General features: G+C 41.5%; 1 protein-coding gene across 1 annotated transcript in view; it reads left to right on the forward strand.

The window, feature by feature from the left end:
- ABCA13 (ATP binding cassette subfamily A member 13) overlaps positions 1-16,926 on the forward strand; it is a 407,666-nt gene that overhangs the window by 249,341 nt on the left and 141,399 nt on the right. Inside the window, exons 44-45 of the mRNA XM_046670200.1 lie at positions 8,632-8,721; positions 13,711-13,780. Of these exons, the coding sequence (XP_046526156.1) occupies positions 8,632-8,721; positions 13,711-13,780 (160 nt within the window). The remainder of the gene's footprint in view (positions 1-8,631; positions 8,722-13,710; positions 13,781-16,926) is intronic.

Here is a 16,926-nt window from a genome sequence, read left to right on the forward strand (position 1 = left end):
TTGCGGATGTTGAACCATCCCTGTGTCCCTGGTATAAATCCCACTTGGTCATGGTGTATAATCTTTTTGATGTATTGCTGTATTCAGTTTGCCAGAATTTTGTTGAGGATTTTTGCATCTATGTTCATCAGTGATATTGGCCTGTAGTTCTCCTTCTTTGTGTTGTCCTTGTCAGGTTTGGGGATCAGAGTGATGTTGGCTTCATAGAATGTGTTAGGGAGTACTCCATCTTCCTCAATTTTCTGGAATAGTTTGAGAAGAATAGGTATTAAGTCTTCTTTGAATGTTTGGTAGAATTCTCCAGAGAAACCGTCTGGTCCTGGACTCTTATTTTTGGGGAGGTTTTTGATTACCGTTTCTATTTCCTTACTTGTGATTGGCCTATTCAGATTCTCCATTTCTTCCTGATTCAGTTTGGGGAGGTTGTAGGAGTCTAGGAAGTTGTCCATTTCTTCTAGGTTGTGCAATTTGTTGGCATATAGTTTTTCATAGTATTCTCTTATAATCCCTTGTATTTCATTGGTATCTGTTGTGATTTCTCCTCTCTCATTCCTAATTTCATTTATTTGTGATTTCTCTCTTCTTTTCTTGGTGAGTCTGGCTAAAGGTTTGTCGATTTTGTTAATTTTTTCGAAGAACCAACTCTTTGTTTCATTGATCCTTTCTACTGTCTTTTTTGTTTCAATATCATTTATTTCTGCGCTTATTTTTATTATTTCCCTCCTTCTACTGACTCTGGGCTTTGTTTGTTCTTCTTTTTCTAGTTCTGTTAGGTGTCGTTTGAGGTTGCTTATGTGAGCTTTTTCTTGTTTTGTGAGGTGAGCCTGTATTGCGATGAATTTCCCTCTTAGGACTGCTTTTGCTGCGTCCCAAATGATTTGGTATGTCGTGTTCTCATTTTCATTTGTCTCCAGATAATATTTAATTTCTTCTTTAATTTCTTCAATAATCCATTGTTTGTTCAGCAGCGTGTTCTTTAGTCTCCACATTTTTGCACCTTTCTCTGCTTTTTTCTTGTAGTTGATTTCTAGTTTCATAGCATTATGATCAGAAAAGATGCTTCATATTATTTCAACTCTCTTGTATTTATTGATGTTTGCTTTGGTTCCCAAAATATGGTCAATCCTTGAGAATGTTCCATGTGCACTTGAGAAGAATGTTTAACCTGCTGTTTTTGGATGAAGTGTTCTATATATATCTATTAAGTCCATCTGGTCTAATTTTTCATTTAATTCTATTATTTCCTTGTTGATTTCCTGTCTGGATGTTCTGTCCATTGGTGTTAATGGTGTGTTGAGGTCCCCTACTATTATTGTATTGTTGTTGATGTCTTCTTTTAGTTCTATTAAGAGTTGCTTTACAAATTTTGGTGCTCCTGTGTTGGGTGCGTATATATTTATAAGTGTTATGTCTTCTTGGTGGAGAGTCCCTTTTATCATTATATACTGTCCCTCTTTGTCTTTCTTTATCTGTTTTGCTTTGAAGTCTACCTTGTCTGATATTAGTATAGCGACACCTGCTTTCTTTTGTTCATTATTAGCTTGGAGTATTGTTCTCCATCCCTTCACTCTGAGTCTGTGTTTGTCTTTGGGCTGAGGTGTGTTTCCTGGAGGCAGCATATTGTTGGGTCTTGTTCTTTGATCCGTCCTGCCACTCTGTGTCTTTTGATTGGGGAGTTCAATCCATTTACATTTAGGGTGATTATTGAGATGTGGGGGCCTACCACTGCCCTTTTATGTCTTGTTTTCCGGTTTTCTTCAATTTCCTTTGTTTCTCGTCCCATGGTTTCATCTGTTCTGATGAAGAGCTGCTACTTTCTGTTGTTGTCCTTCTACTTATCTCCTCTGCTCTTGGTTTTGTAGTCCCTTTCCTTTTTTGGATTTTTCAGGAATGAGGGTTTTCCTGAGGATTTCCTGAAGAGGAGGTTTTGTGGCAATGAACTCCCTTAATTTTTGTTTATCTGGGAAAGTTTTTATTTCTCCATCGTATTTGAAGGATATTTTCGCTGGGTAGAGAATTCTCGGCTGTAGGTTTTTGTCCTTCAGATTTTTGAATATATCATTCCACTCTCTTCTAGCCTGTAAAGTTTCTGCTGAGAAATCTGCTGATAGCCTGATGGGGGTTCCTTTGTAGGTTAGTTTCTTCTGCCTGGCTGTCCTTAGTATTTTCTCCTTGTTGTTGACTTTTGCTAGCTTCACTCCTATATGCCGTGGGGTTGGTCTTCTTGCATTGATAAAGTTTGGAGATCTATTGGCTTCTGTCACCTGAAGATCCATCTCTCTCACCAGATTTGGGAAGTTCTCAGCCATTATTTCTTTCAATAGGCTTTCTGCCCCTTTCTCCTCCTCTTCTCCCTCTGGTATACCTATAATCCTTACGTTGCATCTCCTAATTGTGTCTGATAATTCTCGGAGAGTTTCTTCATTTCTTTTTAGTCTTACTTCTCTCTCCTCCTCTGCCTGCAGCATTTCTATATTCCCATCTTGCAAATTGCTAATTCTTTCCTCCATATTATTGGCCCTACAGTTCAGTGCATCTAGATTTTTCTTAATCTCCTCTATTGTGTTCTTCATTTCCAGTATTTCTGTTTGGTTCTTCTTTATAGTATCAAACTCTTTTGTGACATAACTCCTGAACTCGTTGAGGTGTCTATCTGAATTTTCTCTTAACTCATTGAGTATTTTAATGATGGCTGTTTTGAAGTCATCGTCATTTAGGTTATATATTTCATTTTCTTTGGGATTGTTTTCTGTGTATTTGTTATTTTTCTTCTGTTCTGGAGATTTAATGTATTTTTTCATATTGCTTGATGTTGTAGATTTGTGCCTCCGAATAGAGATAGAGTTTAGTTGCTCCTTCCACTTGTTTCTGCTGGAGTGGTGGGGGAGCAGCTGTTTATACTGCACCAACCAGGAACCCTATCTGCAGTTGCTAACTGGGCCTGGGCCCCTCCTCATAGTCACAGTGGCCCTTTGGATTCCCTCTTCTGCCGTGGGGGCCGTCACAGGGGGGCTTCAGGCTGCTGGTGCCTACTGTTGCAGCCCACCTAGATGTGCTCCCTCCTTGGGGTCTGCAATGGTGTTATGGGCTTTTCCAGTGGTCAGGGGTAGGATCACTTATATTTGCCGCTTCGTCACTGTTGGCACCCACAAAATCTCACTTGTCCACTATGGGTCGCAGCAGAGCTATTGGCATCTTCTACAGTCTCTGGTTAGCTCACCTAGCTATGCTACTTTTGTCCCAGGGTCTTCTGGTCTTGTGGCTGCTGGATGGGTGCTCTCTACTAGTGCTGTGCAGGGGCTTTTGCTGAGGCTGCTGTGAGCCTGTAGGGTTTCCCCCTAGCCTACGGAGCCGGGTCACTGGAACTCCACCCAGCCCCAGTCCTGTTCCCCAGGAACTCGGGGAGCCCTTTGCCCTGTCTGGGGGATAGCCAGAGATCCTGATTTCAGTGGTAGCTGGTCGGCTGCTGCCCTGCCTGATATTCTCCTCTCTGGGACCCTCCTGGTGTTGTGGATGCTTGGCGGAGCCCCTCCACTAATGGCAGACAGAGAATTTTGTCTGCTGCCCAGGCGGAACTCTGGAGCTTCCCCCCTAGGCCACGGAGCCAGCCACTGGAGCTCCACCCAGCCCCAGTCCTCTCCGAGATCTCCGGCAATCCCTTGCCCCGCAGGACCGGCAACGGCAGCTGTGGGTCGCCGCGCCCTCTGGGATTCTCTCCGGGACTTTCCCAGAGTTGTGAATGCTGGGCATAGCCCCTCCGCTAATGGCAGACAGAGACTTTTGTCTGCTGCCCGGGCGGAACTCTGGAGCTTCCCCCCCGGGGCTGCGGAGCCAGCCTCTGGTGCTCCACCCAGCCCCAGTCCTCTCCGAGATCTCCGGCAATCCCTTGCCCTGCCGTGCAGGCAGTGGCAGCCAGGGGGCTGCCGTGCCCTCTGTGATTCTCTCTGGGACCCTCCGGGCGCCGTGGACACCAGGCGGGATCTCCCCACCAATGGCAGGGCGAGACTCTCCCCACAGGCTCAGGTGTGTAACTCTGGAGTTTCCCTCTGCGTTTAGGAGTAATTGCGGGGTGTTTAGGTAGGGCTCTGGTCACCTGTTTCCACCGTCGCTCCTCTGGTGTGCGCTCGCTCCTGCCCTAGGTGTGTGTTGATCTTCTGGAGGCGTCCGTTGGAAGAAAGCCGCTTGCAGGTACTAGGCTGTTCGGTCGGGGTTGGAGAGTTTTCACCTATCTCCACCTCCTCCCGGAGGGAAGTCCGTCTGCCTTCCAATGTATAGTCGCATGGGTCTCTCAGACGTCCTGAGATGCTATCTGGATATCCTTTGGTAAGCGATGAGTGTCCAAATAATTGTAGACTCGAAGGGGGAGAGACAAAGAGGACTACTCACGGCACCATCTTGCTATGCTAGTCTTTTATATAGGCATTATCTACACATAATCTTGAAAACACCACTTTTCAACTGTAAATGATGAACTCTTTCTGCAGATGAGACACCTGAGGCTTAGAGAGCTGAGCAACCTACTCCAGGTCACTGAGAGAGGAACACATTGCTGAGATTTAAAGCCAGATGTCTTATCCCAAAGTTTCTCCTCCTGACCTTTGTGCTCTTCTGAATCTCTTTCTCTTCCTTCCTCTCCCACAGCCATGTTCTTTTAAGGCGCATGTGTAGGATGTACACAAGCTACTACATATGTCACATGTTCAAAGAAAGAGTGGACAGGAATGCCTCTGGGCAAAGATTTTCACATTATAATGAGATTATAACTAACAATGTTCACTCTTGGTCACTCAGAGGGGAGCTGGGCAGCTCAGGTTGGTTTCAGCCGATTCCTCAACAGTGGTTTCATCTGAAAAACAACTTAAAAGAGTATTAGTAGTTGTGACAGGAAGCAGCCACTTCCCTCTGCAGGCCCTGGTGCTCAGCCTAGCATAAGTCTCAGCCTAACTACTAATCCTATCCCTTAGCTTCATTTATTTATTTTTGGTTTAAGATATCTATTCATTTAGCAGCTCTATTTTTATTGCGGTAAAATTATATAACACAAAATTTACCATTTAACTATTTTTAGGTGTATCAGTATTATTTTTATTAAAGTGTCTGCAGCATGTGAGTTTTCTCTGGTTGCTGGGCCCCCTGGGCCATGTTTGTCAGATCAGCTCACGGCAGTGCTGAGAATGACAGGGTCCAGCTTGTTCTACGGTTGAAGAGCAGCAGGAGGACTGCCCATGTCTTTCTGGTCCTGGGAGGGAGGAAACCTCCCTGCTCCCTACATTCTCCCTGGCTCAGGAGTAGGACAGCATCCACTGTCCAATTCAACTTTTCTCGACTCCTTGGACCATGGAGACCAGGGGAGGCAGAGGTCAACCTTACCTGGGGATTTGCAGGTCTCTGAGGGCCATCCTTCACAGGATGGGCCCTTTCTGGTCCTCACCCCTGAGCACTCTGCACCTGGTCTTCTAATGGCATCATATGTTGTGTAGCCTGCAGGGCAGGTGGTCCTAAATCAGCTCTGTCATAATAACTCTCATAGAGCCTAAGACCTCCCTGGAACCAGCTGCTAATCAACACCAGAAGCTGACTGGCTCAGGATACGTGGAAAGATTGGAGTTAGGGGTGGCAGAGAGGAGGAGCACACAGGTTGCTCTCCTCCCACAAGCCCCGTGTTTCTCTAGGTTAGTTTGATCTCCATCTGCATCAGAATCATGAAGGACTTTCAGTGACAACACAAAGCCTCTTTGGGGTGGTGTTCAGGAATATGTATTTGTTCAGTCAAGCTCTCTGGGTCAGTGATGCACATTAAATTTTGAGAGAAAGTGATCTGGAGAGAGAAGCAGTGACCCCATTTAGGAACTATCTCAGGAATCATAATAAAGCACTAATTTTGAGTTCCTAGAGTCTAGTAAGGACAGACTTCACATACTTGTAACATTACTTTAAAATATAGCCAAGAGTTTGAAGGCAACCACAGAGCAACAGTGTAGGAACAAGCATTTGAATTTCATGGCAACAGGGAGAATTTAAAGCTAGCTTTTTTTTTTTCTTTTAAATGATGACCTCTAGACCTAAGCAAAAAACTAGTAAAAAGTAAACCATAACTTTTAAACTTGCTCTTAGTAATTATTTCAAGTAAACTACTTTATGGATCGATAGTTTTTCAGAAAAATATTTTAAACTTTCATTATTTGTTCTCGGATTAATGGGTTGAAAGAGAGAAATCTAGAGTATTTCCAAAGATGCCACAAATAACATTTTCTTTTTATAGGCAAGATTTCAGTGGAAAATATGTTCCTTTCCTTGTAAAAGTGTTTTCTCATTTGTCAGAAGCTGGAAGCCTGTTTATACAGAGGTCACATTGCCTACTTATGAGACATGACCGTTGTAAATTTCAGCATGTTTCATCTTTGTGTATTTCTGGCCATAGTGGTAGGGAATCATATCAGGCCAGTTGTAAACCACCTGCCTATTTTAAAATCTCTGTTGTATTTTATGCAGTGGGGAAGATGTTGTTTTCTTATAAATAATTATTTTTGGGGGGTTTGGATGCTACAGCAGGGTTTGCATTCCAACTTTATGCACAGTTACTGCTCTGAAAACAAAGTTGTCTTCAGCAGAAATTCAAAACTAATTTGGTGTAATGAGTTAGTGTTTCCTTTTCATTAAAATTATTCCTCTCTAAAAGGTAAGAGGTCAGGGAAGGTCAAATTTAGGGAAGTCAAATACTTGGATAGAGATGAAGGGTTAGATCTATGCTTTCAACACATCAATAAAATTATAATTTGTTCAACAAATTATTTTTGAGAATCTACTGTGTTCCAACTACTGTGCTAAGCCTTGTGTCCTTTCTCTCATGGATTGCTTTGTTCTGTCATGAGAAGCCCACAGTTAAAAGCCAGTGGAGATGTCATCAGGGCCACTGGGCAGAAACAGGAGAGCAGACATTCAGAGGAAGGCATATAGGAGAGGGAACTTAGAACTTAACAGCTGGAGATCGTGTCTAACAAGTAGCAGGGAAACGGGGTGCACTTCAGAGGGAGCAGCACCTCCAAGGCAGATCCTCCCAATCAGAAGGTGGCTCTGCTGGGCTGGGCCGGGCCAGGCTGGGTGTGCCTTCTGCAAAAGCATTTTGGGAAACATTTGTCCAAAGATGTCAAGGCTTGAAGAATGTGGAGGGACTTACATACTCTTTCAAGGCTCATAGGTAACAAGGAGCCATTGATAAATTTTGAGCAAGAAAACATCAGATTGGTATGTTAGAGATTCACTGAAAGGAAACTAGGAGTCTCTTTGTAAAGTTCCCGTCTGTACAGAGGAGTGCACTGCGCAAAACTGGAAGTTGCTTCTCATGCTAGGTTTTCATTTGTACTTTCAGGATGATGGGGTGCAGTCAGCCTAACCAACTCAGGCCTCTCTGTATTTGATTGCTGGTAGCAATTAAGAAAGGTATTTGGGACTCAACATTTCAGTGTCCATAGACAAAGAAATCAACGAGAGGAACCAGTAGTTGAAGATTACTTTGAGGGTTTTTACATTTCCTAAGAGAAACTAATGGTGTACATTCTCTAAAAGTTACCATTATGTACATTTGTTAATTTACATGCTGCTTCTTTCCAAAAAGATTTGAGGTCACTATTTATGTATAAGTAATCTATCATGCTAATAATACATCATTTTTCTTCATTTTGGAGGTAAGTGTTCCCAATGATGTCTATTCAAAAGTATTTTGTAAATGACACTGTGTAGGTTCTTGAAAGCAGTAGATCTATACTCTTTTATAAATACTGTAATTCAGAATTTTAGTTAATTGAAATGAGCCCCACTCCTAATCAGTTCAATTTAGACAGGTTTAAAATATCTTTTTCCTCTACATTTTCTCAAGATGTTTCTTATAATTGATGTATAAAATTTAATATAGAGTTTGTTTTCATACCTCCCCCAAAGCTAGAATAGTGTGTCTTACTGCTGATGATGTCTTCAATCAGGAAATTTAGTACTGGTGGCCTTGGTTCTCAGCAATGCTGCTTGAACTATTAACTAACTTCTGAGACTTGTGCCAGTAAAATAAATGCTATAATTCAGTGTGTACTTAAAACGTAAGTAGGCTTCTGTGGGAGGATTTCTTACCAAGAAAATATTGTTCAATTATAGTTCACATATTGAAACAAAAAAACATAAATATAAGAAGTTGTTTTATTGCAGGGCTATGCAATAGAACAACTATTCAAACCAAACCAGAGCTCCAGAATTAACAGAATATTTTTAAGATTTTAACATAGTAACATGATGCGATATTATGCAGCCTTTAAAGTTCATTTTTCAAAACCATGCAAAAATGCCAAAGATGGTAATATTATAATGTTACATGAAAAGATGAGAAAAATAATGCACTGTGAATGCAAATATATAAAAATGCCTATCTGTGGTGGCAAAACTCTGCTTTTAAGAAATTTCTTCATCTTATTGCTGGCTTGGCTTTGCCATATGACAGTGCACGATTAGCTTTGTCTGACCTGCTAGGAATCATTTGCCAGGGTGAGCTTGCCTAGGGCATGCTGGGAGGTCAGACTCTGCCCTGTGATCTCAGCTGGCTGCAAAAGCGACCTCACCTCATTTCCTTTGTCTTCAAATGAACAGCAGTGACAGTGATGACATGGACCTTGCTCACGTGCTTTTGCGGAAGTTTGAAGATCAGGATCTTCTCTGTGGCGATTTTAAGCCAGACCTGTAAGTATCAGATGCTCTTTGCAAAAAAAGTGCAGACTCCAACAGTAAACCTGGTAGACGAGAGGACCATCTCCCTTTATGATTGGTCACTCACATTGCAAGTTTACATGACATGAAATGAATATTAGCCCAATGAATGGGTTTATACTCAACAGGCCTAATGAGTGTTGCCATCTAAAATGACTTGAGGGGTCGGCCCGGTGGCGCAGCAGTTAAGTGTGTACTTTCTGCTTCAGTGGCCTGGGGTTCACAGGTTCGGACCCTGGGTGCGGGCATGGCACCGCCCGATAAGCCGTTCTGTGGCAGGCATCCCATATATAAAGTAGAGGAAGATGGGCACGGATGTTAGCTCAGGGCCAGCCTTCCTCAGCAAAAAGAGGAAGATTGGTGGCAGATGTTAGCTCAGGGCTAGTCTTCCTCAAAAAACAAAATAAAGCAAAAATAAAATGACTTCAAATAAGCTACGTAACTGTCCCTTTCTTTCATTGATAAACACATGTTTTATATTCTTGCAAAAATATTAATAATTAATAGCTTTCAATTTGCTTAAAAAATTTAAAGCAGTAAGAATAAAGTCTCAATTAAGTATGAAATATGTATTTAACTATTTACTTTTAGGGAAAACTTGCACATATGGAAAGATTAGCTATAATTTTTTTTAAATAAAGGGACTTAAAATGTCAGTAGTATCAGTTTGGGGGTGAATTACTTTGAAGATTGTTTTTCTAGGATTTGAAAATGATAATATAAGATAACCTTTTTATGAAACCTTGATAAGGCATGCCTTTCTTCATAAAGTTTTCTCTTTCTCTTATTTTGCTAGACTGTTATTTATTGAGAATCTGCCATAAATCTGGTGCTGTTGTAGGCATCAGAATTGATATAGGATATGGCCCTGGTCTAAGGAATTTACAATTCTGGGTAAAGCAAATGGGGAAAGTGATAAAAACCATAATGATGTTGTAAGTGCCAGAAGTGTATGTTTTTAAGTAATAAATATAAAAATCCAGACGATAATGCAATATTGGCAATATGTTTTTCTAATTTGTGATGACACATTTTGCCCATTATTCATGTAGGCAATTAGCTCAAGATTGAGCAACTAATAATGGTCTCAGTAAGGAAGAATTAATAGAAAATTAATTATATTGCTTCACTTTAGTCTTCTCTTGAAAAATAAAGTAATTTATTTAACTAAATAAAAGTGTCTATGATGGTGCTCTCTAAAGAAACATTCAGGATGTAAAATGCGTCTACCTTTGAGAAAAGGAAGTGTAACCCAGGGCCCCATGTGGTCCAACCCTGGCTCAACCTTGCACCAAAGAAAGGGCAGTTGGCAGAAAAATAGACTATTTCTTTATATAGTCTTTCAAAAGGGGAAAAAAATGTAGAATTAATGCTAAGGACAGCAGAACATATTCAAAATTCTGCTTAGACGCCTCTTTTATTTTCAGTGACTGCGACAGGTGCAGTGGTGGCTCTGAGCTCTCCTTCCTCCCCATCTGCACAGCAGCACACCCCACTCATGTTGTTCTCCTCGGCCTTTCTTCAGCCTTCCTGGATCTCTCAGTTTTCCCTTTTTTCTTTGTGAAATCCGTGTAGTCTATCCTTAACTCATTCCTGTTTTGTAACTGTTTCTACCCATTTTCCTGATCAGCATAAAAGGGTGTGGGGGGCTGTCTCGTACAAGGGTGCTGTGAATATTTGTATTCATAATGATTTCTGTCTACATTACACAAACAAGGCTTAATTTACTAAGGTCTCAGATCAAAGCAGAAGGTTCTACTTAAGACAAGTAAGTTTCCTTCGATAAGTGTAAAATATGATTGAATTCAATGATATCTACATTTTCCCTTCCTGGAAATTTCAGCAATCACTTGATTATTAATTAGAATAGATCAGATTCTGTTTTTCTCTGAGATTCTCTGAGTGTCCTATGTCAGGGTATGGTGTTGAATTTCTGACTTTTACCTCTCTCTCGTATGGAAGGCAATAAAGAGCTCCAGAAAAATCCATTGTGGTATAAACCTGACCTAAAATATGTTTTCTTATAATAGTAGATGATGCATAATTTAAATTTTAAAATGTGCTAAAGGTGCCAGCTTTTAGAAGCAGACTGGTAAATGTAAATATTTAGTTTTATTTTACAAGGCTCATAATCTGGTGACACTCCAATGATGATTTCTTCTACTATTTCTGAGGTGAAATGGTCACTTTTCCCACCTATTCTTTTTAATGTTTTATATAGAACAAAAGTAGTAGTTAGCAAATCTTCTATTTCTATTGAACTTTAAAAGCCAAGTGGGGAGACGTGCAAGGGTTTATTTCCATGGTTACATTGCAGCAACGTCTCGGTGGTCAGAGATTCCCAGGGCTCATGAGGTCCAGTCCTTGCAGCATGGTACGGCTAGTGACAAATTTCCTCCCAGGGGCCTGTAAAGATGGAAGTTTTGAGGTCAAGGATCAAAAGTATTTATCAGGCATCGTGGTAAAGGGGTGGAGAACCCAGATTCTGCAGCTGGGCTGCCTGAACCCACGTTTCAGCTCTACCACATTCACTGTATGACTTGGGCAAGTTACTTAAGCTTTCTCTGCTTTTTGCATCATTGTGCTCCCAGTCGTCCAGAAAGAGCAATGCTCACCTCAAAGGACAGGGTGGCCCCTGTGAAAGACTTTGTTCCTTTAGGCAAGTTTGTGTCTCAAGGCTCCCTTCAGGAGAGTAGGTCCTTACAGCATCTCCCTCTCTCTCTGAGATTCAAAATGCACATTAGGTTATTAAAAGCTGCAGGCAGCCCTGTGTTAAAGGGACCTGCTTAACCCAGCGTTTCCAAACTGGAAGAACCAAGGGACCGTTGTCAAGACATATTTGCTCCAGATGCCAACAGTGCAGCTGTGTCCTAGGGAACACCTAAGGGATTGCTATTGAAGGCAGAGTGATGTGTGCTTAGGTTCCTAAAATCTGGGAAGAAATTTAAGTAGAAACCTAGAGTTCCACACATATCATCTCCTCTTTTGTCCCTTTTATGAATGCTCACACAGCTTCATAGTGAATTTTTGAACAAAAAAATTTTTGGCAACTGAGAGATGCTCCCAAATCTGTAAATACTGTTGCTGGTCCTTATGCAACTCCAAAGGTCACAAATTTTATTCTATAAAAAGGAGCGAGGCAAAGAAGAATAGAGGATTTGGAAGAGACAAAGATGACTAACTGAAGAAATTCAGGAAGTTATAAACACTTGCCAGCAGTCAATGAAGGCTTGCAGCTGGAGGGCCTGGAGGAAGCAAGGAAGGCCTGCTGAGTTTAAGACGTGTAAATGGAGTCATTCTTTTTTGAAGTAATTATTGTTACCACGCCAGGTTCATTTTTGCCCTCTGCCCAGAAAGCCAAACACCGAGATGATGAGATTGCAGCAGAGAGAGAGTTTAATCACAAAGCAGTCAAGTGAGGAAGCGAGAGAATGAGACTCGAATCTGCTTCCATGAAAATAGGGACTCAGGGATATTTATGGGATAGCAGGTAAGATGGTCTGAAATGTGGAGACAGATGACTGGAGGTGAGGACAGGTGAGGTAATTGATTTGCACAAGCGTGGTCAGACTCCATGCCTCTTCATAGGATGCACGCTCACAACATGACAGTGTGAGCATGATCTGAGGGGGGAGTTTTTAGCTTCTTGACATCAAAAGGTCACCTATCAGACATCTTCACAGGCCCTGTTGATGAGTTGGTGGTCTCAACAGCCTGAAGTGGACAAGGAGTTCTAATTCCTGAAAAGCAGCTCAAACACCCATTATCATGGTGACCCAGGCTCTAGGAAGATGTTATCTATAGGAGCCTAGTGGGAGTCAGCATATTGCCTAAACAGCACAGTTAATAATGGGTGGGTTAAACAGCTAAAAGCTATAATCAGCAATTGCAAAAAGGAAAAAACCCTTTAGTTCCTAGCTACTTAATCATCAATGGCTAACTCTTTGTTGGTTTCATTATCAGCTACAGCAGTCTGATCAAATGCATAACTCCCTTAGGTAGTCTTTCCATGTTAACTTTTAGTCTCAGATGCAGTCTCCATAAGCCAATTAACGAAGAAAATAGCATTGGGGAAGTCTTTAAAACATTTTTTGACATTTAAAAAAATTACATGGAAATTGTACTTCGCTGACCTGGTTAATAGAAACGGAAAGTTTCTTTTCGTCGGACTGCAGGTTTTTTTGTCAATGTTTTCACATTGGAGAAGCAGAGAAGAGGTAATCTCTCAGAACTTCCACCTACTCTTCTGAAAAGTGGGGCTAGCAAGAGGTTTTGGTAAAAATATCTAGCCGGGTGACTGTAGTTCAGTAAATGTTAGTTTCCTCCCATCTGTCCCAGTTTTTGAGTAAATAGGAATAATTATCATTACTAAAGCAACCTTTGATTTACAAACATTAGTTAAAAAATAATTCAAAGTATAAGGCCCACAAGGAAACAGCTATACGGGAACTTTGGAATATAAAGGGTTTTTGAGCCACTGGGGCAATTTGTTTTTATAATAATTTCTGTTGCGCAAGCTTTCTACATAGTGGAAATTTAACAATTGTTATTCTTTAAGTGATGATTAAATTGCTGTGTCATGCCACGAAAAGGAATTAGCAGCCCCCTGTGTTTATTCATTGCTAGATTGGGGCTCAAGGTACCTGATTTTGAAACTAGGAGCCTCAGGCTTCAGGACAAGCCCCAGCCACCCAGCAAAGTCCCAGGGAGCCTCGGTAGTACGTTCAATACAGCCAGCCAAGGGAGCATCATTTAATAGAATGGAAATATTGTCATTGTAATAAAACATTGTCATCAGATTAACAGCTCCAGCTGTGAAAACAAATGCAAGAACTCTGCCTTCTGCAGCGGGAGATGATGATCTTGCGGACTGTGTGCTCCTCTGACGGAACTCTCTTTCATGGAAATACAATAGCTCTGTAATCTCACAGATCATTCCGGTCCTCTGCTTTGTTTCCTTAGGAAGAATTCTTCATGCTGGCGCACCGAGCCCTTTTCTCACCCAGAAGCCCAGGATTCCTGTGGCTGCCTGGTAGGTTTCTGCAGTGTTTATGATATTTTTAAAAGTCTAAATCTCAAATAACAATAAAGAGTTTGCTCCATCCAAAAAACTCTTCATTTTTGTTAACTCAGTGAGCATCTGTGTCTTTTTGGTTTACTTGATTAGCTGTTCTTTGGGAAAGTTTCATTACATAAAGTGCACATTTCTACACGCGGATGTTATACGGAGTCCACAGCGGTCTTCCTGTTCGCTGCCTGCTGTCCATGATCCTTAACATCCCCCAGTGGCATTTATTAAGCAAATGAATCTTCTTCAGTTAATGATAAGGAAGGTAGAATTGCCCTTGGGGAAAAATATCCCATAATTTCAAGGCAAGATGACCTCAAAGCTCGTGTCGTACTTTTATTTGACTTCTGAGTTCAAAGCTAAGATACCACTTAGCTCTTCTAACTATGATCAATTCGACAAAAACATAGCAATAGATATTCCACTGTTAAGGTGAGGGCCATAGCTATCTATTCTGGAAAGGAGAAAGAATTGAAATTTATTTGGAAAATGGATTGGAACTCATCTCAAAGGAAATTTCAATAGGTAATTAGTAAAAGTTACAGGCCTTTTAGCCACAATCAACAAGCTACTGTGGCAATCCTAATTTACAAAACAAGAGGAAAAGCAAAAATCTCAATATAACTTAAGAGATGATCTATTAAGGAAGTGGCCACATGAAGAACATGTTTACAGGGCCTTTCTATTTAGTACCTGTCAGTGAAAATAATCCATAACCAATCTATAAATGGAAATTTGGGTGAGTTTATTCTGAGCCAAAATGTGAGGACCATGGCCTGGAGCCTTCCTTCCAGAAGGAAGGAAGGGAACCAAAGAAGTGGGGTGTACAGAGTGGTTATATACCCTCAAAGAGGATGTATCAAATATGATTGAAATGTCCCTTTTACAATAGCCACGAGACTGTTCTGGCGACACAGTGATTGATGGGCACAGCAGGTAGGTCTGCTGTCTCGGTGGACTCAGCAGGGTGGCGGTTCTGTTGCCTTGAACTGGGTGGTCACAGGTGAGCACAGCAGTCAGTTCCTAGCCTAAGGAAAGATGCTTATCCTTAAGGAAATGCCAATGTTGGGAGAAGTTGTACCTTTATCTTAAGGCCATTTGTTCTTGCCATAGGAAATGTTTAAAGCAGATATACAATGCATGCTCAATGGCCACGTCAGTCCCTTTTGGAAAAACAAAGTCAGGCCAAATTAGGTTTACACCAAATGGCTTCCTCACATACTCCAATATATCCTATTGCTTGCCATTTCTATTTGTCATAGCCCACGGGATACATTCCTCTTAATAGTATAGTGAGCTCAGAAAGTTTTCTTTTGGATGGACCTGGTCTGCTTTCTTCTCTTAGACAGAATGTCCGAATGTGAGAAAAATGGCACAGAACCCATGGTGGATGTTCAAGGCCCTGACTGAGCTGAACTTGTTGATGGGAACCTTCCTTCTTCCCCTGTGGCCTCGGCTGTCAGTGTACTCAGGGCTGTGTTTGTGGCTCCTTTGCAGGGACTAGCTGTCTTTTGCTCAAGATTTTTCTGGGCATAATGATTTTTTTTTCCTGTCTTATTTGTTCCATTTTCTCATAATACCTCTAATTTTTAACTCTATGCTCTTATTCTGGAGCCTTGATTGAATCATTCTGTTATACTGGTGTCTTTTATCGCAAGTTATCTTAGATGTATTAGAATTAGATTAGGTGTCAATGGCAAAGGGATGAAGGAATAAATATCAGAATGCTTGATGTTGATGTTCCTAAATTCACTCCAAGTTACATGAACTGTAAGATTTCAGTAATATGTATGTAAAAAAAGAAAGGCTTCACATGAGAAAGTTCCATAGCCAAATAAGTTTCAGAAATGCTGGATAAAGCTGTGTTTAACAGGTTTCTTTGCTACAGCTCTTCCAAGATGCTGTTATCTGGTAATATATACTTGAATTGACATAGGGTGGAAAAGATGCAGCATTTTCTGCAAATTATTTGACTAAAGAATCCTTCTTTTTTGTGGCACCTGTGTTCTTTGGGACACACTTTGAGAAATGCTTGTCTACGCATCAGGAGTCAGAGAACTTCAGGAGAGAGGATGTTGAGGTGGAATTTGTAAATGTCCCAGGGAACAGCTGTCACTCTGCAGGGCTGGCTGGAAGGAGATGAACTTACGGGTGTGTGGAAGGAAAGCCCATACCCAAGGTGGGTTCTCTGGTCTTTAGTGATCATGTTGAGCCCACTTTACTGTATTTCGTCAGAAGGTGAAATATTTCTCTCCCTTTAAATTCATATGTGTTATCCAGAAGTCCTGGTCTACAAGAATATATTCATTTCCCTGTGTTTTTATCAAATACACCATGGCTCTCTCCAACCTACAGCAATGTTCCAAGGTTAGCTCTACTTCTGAGGGAGGAGACGTTACTTTGAAGAGACACCATAAGAGCGAGCTCCAAGGGACTGTGGCTGAGCCAGCTCTGAGGAACAAGTGGGCTCTTTCAGGGCTCGCTTCTCCTTGAAGAACAGCAGTATGATCAAACACTTGCGATCAGGAATGAGTGTAGCTGTATACAGAGCAAGTAGAGGGTCTATTTGCTTCTCGTGGTTACTGTAACAAATCGCTACAAACCAGATGGCTTAAAACAACATACATTCATCCTCACACTGTTCTGGAGGTCAGAAGTCTGAAATTGGCATCAGGGGGATGAAACCAAGGTGCTCCCTCTGAAGGTGGTAGGAGGCAATCTGTTCCTGTCTCTTCCGGCTTCTGTTGGCTTCTAGCATTCCTTGACGTGTGGCCACATCGCTCCAGCCTTGGGCTCTCTGGTGACATTGCTTCCTTGTCTCCCTTCATCTGATCTCCCCTGCCTCCCTCTTATGAGGATACAGGTGATTGCATTAAGGGTCACCCTGACAGTCCAGGATAACCTCCCCTTCTCAACATCCTTAACTGAATAACGTCTGCCAAGTTGTTGCCCTATAAGATAACCTTTACAGATTCGGACCTGACATCTTTGGGGGCCAATATTTAGCTTACTGCAGAAGGTATATTTAGGGAGAACTAAACTGATAAGGTTAGAAAGAGAGACTTAGGACATTTTCTAGTGGTCTTGACTTCTTGATAGGAATTTGAATT

The sequence above is a fragment of the Equus quagga genome, chromosome 8 (genome assembly GCF_021613505.1).
Source record: "Equus quagga isolate Etosha38 chromosome 8, UCLA_HA_Equagga_1.0, whole genome shotgun sequence".
NCBI classification, from domain to species: domain Eukaryota; kingdom Metazoa; phylum Chordata; class Mammalia; order Perissodactyla; family Equidae; genus Equus; species Equus quagga.